Genomic DNA, 12,669 nt, shown 5'->3' on the forward strand with positions numbered 1-12,669 from the left:
GGTGGTTGTTAGCTAACCCAAAGAGGATAGAGGTTGTAAAATCACTTTCTATTTTCTTCAACCTCTCCCTTTCCATCCATTTCTTCCCCTCCCTGCCTGCTCTTGGTCTTTCCATGCCAGGAAGAACGTTGTTGCAAGGACAGGGAATGAGAGAGAATTAGGAGAAAACTGATAAGAATCAGTTTTGAACTTGACTGACTGAGACCTATTTTAAGGACCTGTGCATACAAACATTCATTGTTCCATCCAAAGAGAATGTTTGTTATAGGATGCCTTATGATAACCCATTATTGTCTATAATGTTCTTGTTCATTTCAAATATATCACAAGAATGTAAAATTGGGTTATGAGCAAGCCTTGGTTTCTTCTTTCCCATGTTGGCCTTCTACTGTACATGTAAACTGGCACATTCAAACACAGTTCTTCAGCTTCCAGGAAACTTCCGTCTAGGTTAATTTTATCTCCCATCTGTCTTTTCTTCTGATTTTGTTTTGCCATGTTGCTGTAGGGAGGCCCCAAAAAAAGCAAATTTCTCATTCTTGCCTTTGAGCTGCTTCAGCATCTGAGTAGAGCTGATTGATAAACCAGCAGGCCAGCTGCTGAATTTTATAGATGGACAGGATAAGGAAATTGGAAATGCTCACATTTTTAGCTTTGCTGTCACTTGTCCATCGTATAGGAGAAAACTTAGATCTAAAAATGCTAGTTATAATTCTCTATGGCATAGTTACAGTTGGCTTCTTAGATCCCTGTACTGTTAGTAAGGTTACAGGCCATGGGAAACACAAAGGAAAGCAGAAATAATATCTTCTGTCCCCAGGGTTCTATGAACCAATGATACTGCTTTGCTGAAATTCTGTCCTTAAAATTCCACTGATGCAGTGAGTGAGTGGAGATAATTTTTTTAGAAGATAACATAAACTCACATCCTAGCAGATTACCACAGGCCGCTACACTGATTCTCACTGCAATAGTAAATATTTCGAGGATTCTACAGTATTGTCGATGTACTTCAGTAGCTTCTAGTTTTCTTATGGCAATCAGATTCCTAGCTCCGAAAGCTGTTATCTGGTAGCAAAGGTTGTTGTGAAACCACATCATTTAAAATTAAGTATTTACCATCTGTTATCTTCTCTTAATTGAAAGTGTAGAAAACCCCATAAATCACATCTGTGTTATAAGAGAAATGTATTAATAGGTATAAGTGAATTACATGCATATACTTAATTTAAACTTGTGGATACACAACATATTCACCTGTTTCAGACATAAATAAAAGTTGAACTTCTTTGTTTCCTACACAGAACACTTTCAGATAAATTCTCTGCCATAATTTTTCCTCTTAGTAAGGAAGATCTCACTGGAAATAGGAAATTTATTGTTTTCTAATGTATATAGCAGGCAGCATTTCTATTCCCAAACACTTGTGCCTGTCCACTAGCTATCACACACCACTGGAACAGTTTTTTGTTCTCTGCTATGTAGCTGTGCTGAGTATGAAGTCTTGAGTGTGAAAATTAGAAGTGCTCAGGAGAATGAAGAGGTTATGGCCCATTGGAGGTCAGTGGAATCATGCCCAGAAACTACTTACACTATTTTGAACATTGCTGCCCCTGTTTTAGCTGGAGCTCATTCACTTGTGACTTTTGAGAGTTTCTTCATAAGATTAGAGAAATGTGCAGTTACCCATGAGAGAATCTCAAACGAAGTACCTCTCTCCTTTTCAAATAGATCTCTTAGTCACCCTGCAAGTTTAGTCCACCTCACTAGAGCCTTGAATTTCTTTCTGTAGAGTCTACATGGTTGCCTGCTTGGAGTCATATTAGTAAAGTTCATGGAAGTTGTATCTGTTTGCTGAGTGGTGTGGAGTGCAAGCTTAGAGGAGTTTTAAGCCTGAATTTTTAACAACTGAGTATTGGAAACAGGCTGGCCTGAGGCTATAGTGGTTAATTTGATTATTGCTTTTTTTAATCATAAGGACCTCAGGAGATAAGCAGAGTGATCTTCATTCTTGACCTGTATGCTATGTTATGGCCCGGTTTTAACTGAAACACAGGATGCTTCCCAGGTGGAAGCCATGTTCTTTAAGTTTAACTGTTGCCTTCTTTTAAAGACTCCAGAAACCAGTAAAACTTTGTCTGCGAGAGAATTCTCAGTAATACTACTAGCAACGCAGATGACTGATGGATGTCAAAGGTTAGGACCTTGTTTGAAAGGAAATTCCTTTCTTACATTCTAGAGCAAGCGTAGCTCAAAAACATTGTAAATGAGCCTCAAGAAAGCAAATTGGAAATTGCAGAATATTAAACAAGTGTATATAGGAAAAAACAGGCTGAGGAAACTTGCTTAGAAGGCTCAAAAAAGTTTAGAACATGGATGTTTTAAAGTCCTGTGTTGTTACAGGATGCCATCAAGTCAGGGAGCCCTGTCTTTTGTGCTACCTGACATGTCATTATTTTCTGGTTTTGTATTGCTTTGGAATGAAATAGATGCCTTTGTTTTGTTTTGAAGTGCTGTTAGGGGATGTGTATCTGTCTCCTGCAGCCTTGCTGAGGAGCTACCTGCCATGCATGCTGTGCCAGAAAAAAATCTGTATTGGTCTTTGGAAGAAATAAAAAACCTGTTAAAATCTGCAGTAGTGGTGCTTTGGAAAGAAACAGGATTAATTCCTTGCTTAGCAAGAGTAACTGGGATACGGCGGTGATAGCCTTCTCTCCATCAGTACTCTCACTTTAACAGGAATTGGAAGAAGACATAGTAGCTTCGTGTTGCTGTAACAGTACTGCTGTATTTGGATTTTTCTGGTTTTGTGGCAGAAGCAGGCTAAAACTGAATTCATACCTGGTTTATGTTCCTGGAGCAGCACAAACTTTGGGCTTCCACTATGCAAAAGTATTGTGAACTTGCTTTGGGTCACACCATTTATTACAAAATGGTGGCTTGTTTTCAGTGAGAAGTATTATGTGTGTTTTGATTATATTGACAAATTACACTGGTTATGCTGGATAAATGCATGGTTCTCAGGATTGCTGTAATCTTCTTTAGTTTTCTGGAGGTAGATGCTATGGGACAACTTAATTATCTCTTTTAACTAGAGGCTATTTTCTCTTTGTTTCATCCTTCTGTGTCTTCCCCACCAGCACCCACTGGGAAATATCAACAGCCACTATTAAAGGATATGTATATTTGCTAGCATTGTTCCCATTTGTCTTTATCTGGAGCCCATACTCTGGGCCCTTTCCAGAAGTATTCATCATACATGAGGTTAACAGCTTTCATTTTCTCGGCTTTCTCAATTCTGTCTTCTGCAGACGAAAGGTAATTTGTCTTTTATCCTGCAGAGACTTTCTTTATTCACTTTTTATTTAATTATATTTCTTTGGTTTGAAGAACTTTCAGTTTTGATAGAAGAAAATCTAACTGGGCTAAGATGAAAATGACTGTGTTTTTTCTTTGTTTTAACTACATACGCAATAGATATTTGAATAGGAGAAAAAGGTGACATACTGGGTTATGCTTGTGTGGCTGGGTGCTTGGAGCCTAATTGCTACATTTCCACATTAACCAGTTGCTGCTTATTCTTTAAACTTCCTATTTCCATCCCATCAGAACTAAGTCCAGATTGTTAGAAACACAGAGAATGCTTTCGCTGGAGCAATGCTAAAGACATCATCATGCAACGATAGCACTGCTTGTGGTTCTTCTGCTTAGGAGTTTGACAATGTGACAGACACAATGTCTGTTCAAATGCTCTGAAAGTGTTCCTAATGATTGCAGTGCTGTGTCACCCATTGTTTTTTGCTGCAAAGATTGATTGAACCAAGGAAGAGATGATGTTTGACATAATGGGAGAGGGAGGGGGCATGAAGCCAGCTCCAGTTCTAGTATAGTTTATAAAGAATGTAGCAAAAGTGAAAGGAAATGTAGTTGTGGCAAGATGGAAGGAGATCACTAGTTCAAGTCCACATAATGAGAATCAGGCAAAGTTGCTTAGAATCAAAACTGCTAGAGCCGGGAATATTTTAAGAGATCTACAACAAATTCTTAAGCAAGAATTTTCTTCACTGATAACTTCCCTGGGTCAGTATTTTCCATAGATGTAAGCAAGTAAGCAAACTACATGCTGTAAAGTTAAGGCTTGAAAGTTTTCCTTCCATGGCACTCTGTCTCTGCTAGAGACACAGAAAAGCTGTTGGTGCTTTCATTGCTTTGTTTGTGACAAAAAATGCTTATTAAAATCAAGTTTTTTTCCACTACAGAAGCAGACATTTTTTCTGCTCTTTCTCCCTGACTGCAAGGTCAGTTAATATCTTTCCTCTCTGGTAAACAGATGGTCCAGTGAATATAGGCTTTTCTTACTTTCTGAGCAGCTGCTGAAGTGGAGATGATGTAATAAATACCATTAAAAAAAAAAAAAAAAAAAAAAGAGGGAAAAACAAAGATGGAGGGGGAATCAAATAAAAAGCTGATCATTGAGAAGACTTTATATTAAGTGGGGACAAAAAAGCAACAACCACTGTGTAGCTTTTTTTCACAGCAAAAAGTGTGTGTAATGACAGACTGGTGAAACGAATTCCAAACTCATAAAAGAAAGTTCTCACTGTTAAGACTTTTTTTTTTTTTTTTAATGGGGTTTGCAATTCTGTGCTATTCAACCAGTACCCTGGAAGAATGTGTTTTCTGCTTCAAAAAAAAGTAATGTGTTGCTCATGAATAAGTTGGCTTTTCATGATGGAAAACATGAAGTTATACAAGATGTATTTCTCTCTTAAATGAATAGATGCTGAATGGTTTTATAGCTCGTAAAAATGTGTGTTTTGCTTTATTTCCCTAGTCTTTTTAGGGCAAGTTTACAAGCACTTTTAAGGCTTTTGTAAAAGAAAGCAGTCTTGCAATGAATTAATATTTTTCAAATAAAATATGTGGCAAATACCCTTGCACAATGACATTGATTTGACAAATGGTCATAAAAGATGTTTCGGTTTTCAGTTCTGTTGGGATACTTGTATCACCCCAGTCAATCTGGAATTTCTTTTCACAAAATATGTGACTAGTCTGTGATGAGTAAAGCTGCCTTGTTTTAGCTGGCCAGACAGATAAAGTCAGGCAGCTATTCACTTCGTCTACTCCCACTTATTGCTATAGCCACTTTTTTCCTTATTGGTTCTACTGGAGCAAGTAACACTCATTGAGTCTGTTGTGTCAGGACGTTTATGGACAACCAAAAAGTTTTGCAAGATTTTTAGCTCTTACTAATGCTTTCAGCATGTTCCTTGTGAAGTGACTGATAATTTAAAATGACCTGCTAATAATCTAGTTTAGAACTGTTAAACCCTTCCAACTTTCTACTCTTTTATGCAGAATTGGTAGGTTTGGGCTCTGATAATAGGTAAAGGATGATACAAGCTTATGATGTTGGATAAAAACAGATTGCAGCTTTGCATATGTGTAACTTCTACTTAGTCCAGTTTCTGGGTATAATTTCCCCTGTATTCACATGTTCAAGATGCCAACAAAGGAGGCTTCCTACTCTGGGTCTGCAATTTTCTGTCCCCTTTCAACAGAGCTCAGTATTCCCTTTCCTTGTGTAAAGTGTTCCGACTCTAGGTGCTCCCTTAATCCTCATTTAAAGTCCTGCAGCTTTTACTCCTGAGGCCTGGTTGCCCTCAACCTATAGTCATAACACAGGATATCATCAACCTATGAGGTATCCTGTGAACTCTGCCACTAGGTGCAACTTTCCTGCATGCTGCAATTTAGCTTGGCTTCTAGATTGTTCATAGTCCCTTTGTCACTGAACTGTAGTGGATTCTTATTCATCAATGGTATGTTATTATTGTTAACAGTGAATAATTCCAAAATTACTTCTAGTAACAACAACTTTGATATCTTTACATAAGCAATTTGTAGCTGTTTTTTGTTTAAAACAACAGTTTTTATCTGAAAGGGTTTTTGCTTAGAGCTTGAGCTTTATTTCTTTTCCTTTTTCTAAAATCTGTTGCAAAGCTTGGGGTAAAGATCATCCCAGAATTGTATTGTCCTATGATGTGGTTTATTCTACTGTGAATTGCTGGAATTCCAGAGACAAGGTACAATTTATCACAGCCTATCTTTGGTCTTCATTCTGGTCTGTCAGTATTGCAAATTGTAGGTTACTGCCATGTCTCTATGTCCCAGAGCTAGATACATAATTTATATCCCTTCGCATCTAGTTAAGCATTGCAGGTTTTTGTCACAACTGTTCCTCCGCAAATTCCTCTTCTCAGATACCCTCTTGCCATTGTGGTATCCCTAAGCCTGGCTCACCTCTGCAGGCAGATTGCACATGAGCAGTGCTCTCATGTAATAGCTTATGACACCCAGCAAGTCACTGAAATATATTGGCAAGCTCAGAATTTCTTTTGTCCCTCTCAGTTCCATTCTTTCTTCAAATGGCTCTCTGTTTGTTTTTTTTTTTTAAGAGGTTTTCTAATTCTAGAAGTCAAAACATGCTCTGCAACCTACAGCCTAGGTATTTGTCTTCCTTCCTTTGGTGATGTTGGCTCTTGTTGATTGTCCTTGCCTCCCACTCTCCTTTGGTTACCATTGGTGGTACTTTTTTCTCCTACATAACCACTTCAACAGATTGCCTTTTGCTTTTGGGCAACACTTGGTCATTTGGCAACATCCTCTCCCTGTACATGCTCTTCTAGTATTTCTAATCTAGCATGTATCAAGACTAATATGGGCTAACAAGATTTGAAAAAAACTTTAAAAAAATAATAAACAAATCTGTGGAATTGTTGGGCAGAAACTCTGTTTTTGATCCAAACAGATCGCTGTTACTTTCACATCTGGGAAAAATGTGCCTGCCTTTCTCAGAAACAAATTTAGTGTACTCTAATTTTTGTATTTATTACTTTCCTGTATTGGGTATTAGAATAATAGTTGCATCACCAGAGGCACAGTGAGAGAACTTTTGCAACTATAACAGTGCATTTACTTTGACATTCATCCAGCCTTTGAGAAGCAAAAAGCTTCTTCCCCCCTATGTTTTGTATGTTCCCCCCTCGCCCTCCTCCCCCAATTTAGCAGCTCCAAGCTTAGTTATAATGATTTTAAAGACAGTATATCACTAAATGGAAGACTGTATGTCTCATTTGACTTCTGACAAAAATGGTGGTCTCATCTTTGTATGATTGTGTATAATTTATTCATAGACAACACTTGAATTTTAGTCACAAGAATACTGTGATAAACCTTTTCCAAGGGTTTTATATAGGAGTGAATAGGAGGCCAGTTGGCTTTGTTTCAGTGTATGCCACGTCTCTCCCCCTTTTTCTGGTCTCTGGTTTCTGCATTATATCAGGTTTCCTCTGCTTGCCTCTCTGCCTGCAGAAACCACAAGGTTGTTACGTAGGAGAATCCTCTGAGACTGGCTTTGTTTGTCATTACTGAAGCAACTCTTCCCTAGTGAAGGAAGCTACCCGCGACTTTTTTCCAGCAAGGCCCCTCTGAGCAGTAGACAGCAGGACCTGCTGGGGATGTCTTAGGGTCTTCTTTTTAGCTTTCTGACTGCCTGGGTCTTGCTCAGTCTCAAGCTGAAGACCCAGGAAAGGCAGCATGTTCTGTTATTGATAGACCACCTGACTGGTTTGCAGAAATCATCTGTTGTGGAGAAGAGATAAGCCACCAGCTGACTCGGTTCTGTTGTCAAAGGAGTGCTGAGGCATGTCTGTGGTATGGAGTTCTGTCTGATGCCTTGCAGACTTACCAGGGACTGGGGATTTAAATATAAGCAATTTACTGATACAATCAGTACCATCTTCTGTGACTACATCCTGAGGTTGTGTGTGTGCCCACTTTGACTTTGCTTGTTCAGTGGCAGCTGGTCTTTGCTAACATGAATGGGATTTCCATGGAATTTAGACATGTAAGCCTGAAACTTCTGAGAAATAGTTCACTATAAGCTTGGCTCTTTTTCAGTCAGCAAGTTCATTGAACATTTTTAGATTTGCAAAACCTATTTAAAACAGCCTTTTAGGGCTTTGTTGTTAATACAGAAAAATGGGTGTAGAGCTGCAAGAACCACTCACTACATCATACTCAGTACACCTTGGTTTTTGCTAGCAAATAGGAAGAGAAGAGTCATCCTGGGGGTAGGGTGAAAGGTGGTGGTAAGTGATTCAGGAACAGAGCAGAAAGAACTTGCTCTTTCTACGTGATCTGATCCCTAGATTCCCTATTGCAGTTTCCAGTAGGCAAGAATGATCTTTTATTTCCTCCTCCTGTGCCTCTAAAAGTAAAAAATCAGCAGTAAGCTGCCTTTGCTTTGCGAATATCGTAATAGGAATAAAAGTCAGGAATAGTTTCCCATCTTCTGATCAAGCTCTAGTTTCTCATCAGGAGTGATTAAGGTTTATTTCACTTATGGCAAGGTGGACTTTCTTCTACCTTGTACCTGCTGAAATAGATTATCAGTTGACTCTGGACTTACTGACTGTCTTGAGCATGTACCTCAGGAGCGCTGTCTGTTTAACTAGACATGAATAAGAGAAAAAATAAACAGTGTAACTTCTCCTTCCCTCTGCAGAGTTGACCCCTGAGGAGAAAGCCATGAGGATTGCCAAAGCTATGCGTAAGCAGTCATCAGAGGTAAAAGAGAAATGGGAGAACCTAAATGCCAGTGCCAGTACCTGGCAGAAGCAAGTGGACAAAGCATTAGAAAAACTGAAAGACTTGCAGTGTGCCATGGATGATCTTGATGCTGACTTGAAGGAGGCTGAAAATGTGAGGAATGGCTGGAAACCTGTGGGAGACCTGCTTATAGATTCATTACCAGATCACATTGAGAAAACTACAGTAAGTGTGTAACTCCTGTGAAATATGTAGCCTGTGTGAGAGTCAGACCCCTTCATTCTTCTACCCCTAGTCACGTTAGATACATACACACTGTATACTTAAGTTCTTACCTACAATTCGAAGTGCTCTTTAAAGACTAGATCTGAGGTCTCAAAGAAAGTCCAGCACTGTGCCACATTCGCTGTCAGCTGTGATTGCATAAGCACATGTGATCAGCACGCTATAGATGTGTACAAATATAACATTCATTAAATGAAAAGAATTTGTGTTCTAGGATTTAAATATTCTCCTCCTAGAAATACTGTCTAATCCATAGTTAGGCCACGGGTGTGTTTGGAGCTTTGCCTAGGCACTGGAGTATGCATGAGCTGAGGTAGTTGTCATCCTGGCAGTTGACAGTAGGCTCCCCTGCTTTTTGCAGTGGTGAGCCGTCAGATCTGTTTGGCTATCATTTATAGCTTTCTTCTTAGAAAAGCATTGAGAGCTCTTTCAGTCATACAGAAGTATATACATAGTTTTAATTTCTGTTCCTTAACTTTCACAAACTTCACACATCTATTGTCTATTTTAGTTTTTATGAGTGAAAATTTGTATTTGCTTTTACTTAAGCCTGGCTTCTCTTCGGGATTATTTCAAAGTGAAGAACACATACTACCATATAATGTTCTGATGGGCATACCAGTTCTTGCAGCCAGGGTTCCAGGCCACCAATGCAGGGCCCAGCACCCCAAGGCATGGCTGCTCATGATGGGTAGTAGTCATCCCCTGCTTAGCTGCATGGGTTGGGTAATGCCGAGCTCCCCAAAGAAGGAATACCTTCTGATAACTAACATTGTCCAGGAAAGCTGACTGGAAACAGCACAGTGCTTGGGGGAGTGCCTGAATATCAGGGATTCCAGGAGAACATGTGGGTATGCTCTTGTAGGTAGAGCAAATTTCTGTTTCAGGCAAATTTAGCAGTTGTCACTAAGCTTCTGTGCCACAAACACAATTTTTCAGTTTTTAAGGTTAAGAATGAATATAGCAAAACATTAGAGGACCCTGGGGTCATGTAGCTGACCATCCATGTCTTCAGCATGGGATGCTGGTGTTAGAAGAATGAAGGGCCATGGTCTGCAATCAGTTTTCTGCAAATACTGTCTCTATGTATACGTGGCCTGTGGATTCATATGAAATTAACACACGACTGCATTATTTCACATATATCAATGTAAGCATCCTCATTCTCCAAATTTTGTAGTTACTTCCAGGTTTAATGGAACCAAAATCTTTAAAACAAAGGCAGCCAAAGCTGATTTATATCCAGGCTGCTGTTGATTTGAGGAGAGTAATGCATCTCCTTCTCCCCTTCTTACATAGATAATAAAGAGATAGAAATACTTAATATAGATACTAAAGCAAGCACTAAGATGCTGGTGCTGAATAGCTCTTTGTTCTCCTGTTAAGAAATGATTGGTCATATCTTGATGGCTTTTTCTGTAAAGAAGAGTAAAGCAAAGTCTTTTAGATTTTCGTGGCTGTGGAAAAACTGAAACATCTGCTGAAGTAATAGGGGCCTGCTGCCTGTCCAGAAGCCAAATGCTGCTTTCTTGCCAGTAGGTGCCTTCTGTTCCTAGGCCTGATGAGAGAGATTTTAAAGGGAGGTAAATAATTGAATTGTCCAAAGAAAATCTTTTTTCCAGTTGTTCTTGGCTTGTTTCATGATGTTTAATCAAGCCGTTTATAGGATTGAACAATTAACTGCTCACAGCAAGAAAGACATTTGATGCATCTTTTCAACTGTAACTAAAACTTGCATCAATTTTGTCTTAATACTGTATTTAGTTCCGTTTGATTTCCGTTTTTAATCATTGCAATAGTTTTACTCTACAGTTCTAATCAGGTAAAACATTGTACTCCTTTTCCTTAGAAGATACATTCCTTCATGCTTTGCTAATTCAATAATAGTTTTTAAATTGAATTTTTGTCAGCTGCCTAATACCGGAAAACTGTAGTTACTGAACACATTTTTTTCTTAAGAGCACTTGACAGGCTGTATACTGTTAAAGCTCCTGATAGAGCATTGCATATTTCTTTTTTGAAAGAAAATATCTAAGGCCATATGGCACCACTAAAAACCTTACTTAAATTGTGTTGGGGACGCAGTTTGGATATGGGCATTTAGGTAAATTTCATACTGTTTTTCTCCAAAGAGGGATATGAACAAGTTAATAAGAATATTAAAGTGAGTGAACTTTCTTTGATGGAGAACTCAGTTGCGTATGGTTGTTTAGGGTAAGCTGCCATGTTGGGCAAGTCAGCACCATATTGAGTTTACAGTGGCTTTTGTGCTGCTCAGATGTCCATTAAGCATAAACGTATGCTTCGTACTCTTCTAGGCTTTTAGAGAAGAGATTGCTCCCATCAACTTGAAAGTTAAAACAGTGAATGATTTGTCCAGTCAGCTGTCTCCACTTGACCTTTATCCATCATTAAAGATGTCTCGTCAACTGGATGATCTTAACATGCGGTGGAAACTTTTACAGGTATTCTTCTAAATGTGTCCAGTAGGTGGGAGGGAATGGATGCTTCTTGCTCTCTTCTGTTACCTTAAAAGATGCATTATTTCCATTTGCTCATTACTTCTGTCTTTAAGGTGTTACTTTAGTGGTACCAAAGCAACAAAGGGAGCTGTCTTTCCTTTTGTGGCTTGACCAAAAGCTTTTCCTTTCAAGCTGTCTCAGCAGTTTACTCACTCAGGAGACTGCATTAATCTCTGGAGACTAGTGGGAACTATTGCTACATGCTTTTTTGTATGTCTTATAGCAGTACTTTTACTGCATAAATCATTGTTACTGAAAACTGGTGTACATATTTCTGTTGTGTTTCCAGCTCCTGTGAAAGCTGTTTTGATTTTGAATATTCAGTTTCTGCAGGGAATTTCACTTAAAGTGACTTTACTATTAGTAGAGCTATAACAAGATGTGAGCAGTAGCACATTTAGCATTATACAACAGAAGAGGGTGTGCTGTGAGAGAGATTCATATTGCTTAGTTATAATTATTGTACTTGAATGGTCTGAGAAAGGTAAATCAATGTGCCTGATTACAGTTCAAACTCATGCACAGTTTCACAGTGAATGGTTTAATGAAGTTTCTTACATCAGTAAAGTTCATTTATCAATATTTGCACTTTCTCACTCTTTTCTTTGGTAGGAAATACTTAGTGTGAGTTAGCTGCTATTTATTTCTTTACCTAGTTTCTAAGGGTGATATTAAGTGTCTGAAAGAATTGGGGGAAGGATGGAGGATCTGTCACCTTTCTAGCTGAGGGTAGTGGGACTGAATTTTCAAAACCTGAGCATCAGCTTCTGGGTTAGTAGTTTTGAATCAGTCACTCCTGAGAGGCAAAACTATTAATGTGTCATATCGGTCCTTCCCTTTCCTAATGTAATTTGGTAGTGTGTTTTTGGGGGGTTTTTTTTGTTCTCTCACATTGAGTTAACTAAGCAGCCAAACTGCTGCTGGGTGTGCTAGTGCAGTTTCAATTAATAAACCAGGGGGGAGTCATGTCAGCCAGTGAAGTGGTATCTTCCAAAATGGCTCCATGCTGGAAAGGCAGCTGTGAGATCAATACAGTCAAACTGAGACCTGCTGACTATGAAAAATTTGGGCAATGGAAGGGTTGGGAGGAGGTCAGCAACTTCAGCAGTTGGCTATAGTCACCATGAAACTACTATTGTTCATTATTGATCTGCAGTACTTACACGAGAACACTGCAAGACATGAACATGACTTTCATCAAGCAAATGAAAGGAAAAAAAAGTAGCCTTGAATAGCTGGATGTCAA

General features: G+C 38.9%; 1 protein-coding gene across 1 annotated transcript in view; it reads left to right on the forward strand.

Moving 5' to 3' along the window:
* UTRN (utrophin) overlaps positions 1 to 12,669 on the forward strand; it is a 408,114-nt gene that overhangs the window by 310,434 nt on the left and 85,011 nt on the right. Inside the window, exons 55-56 of the mRNA XM_075707799.1 lie at positions 8,573 to 8,841; positions 11,220 to 11,366. Of these exons, the coding sequence (XP_075563914.1) occupies positions 8,573 to 8,841; positions 11,220 to 11,366 (416 nt within the window). The remainder of the gene's footprint in view (positions 1 to 8,572; positions 8,842 to 11,219; positions 11,367 to 12,669) is intronic.

Source organism: Pelecanus crispus, chromosome 3 (genome assembly GCF_030463565.1).
Source record: "Pelecanus crispus isolate bPelCri1 chromosome 3, bPelCri1.pri, whole genome shotgun sequence".
Classification (NCBI taxonomy): domain Eukaryota; kingdom Metazoa; phylum Chordata; class Aves; order Pelecaniformes; family Pelecanidae; genus Pelecanus; species Pelecanus crispus.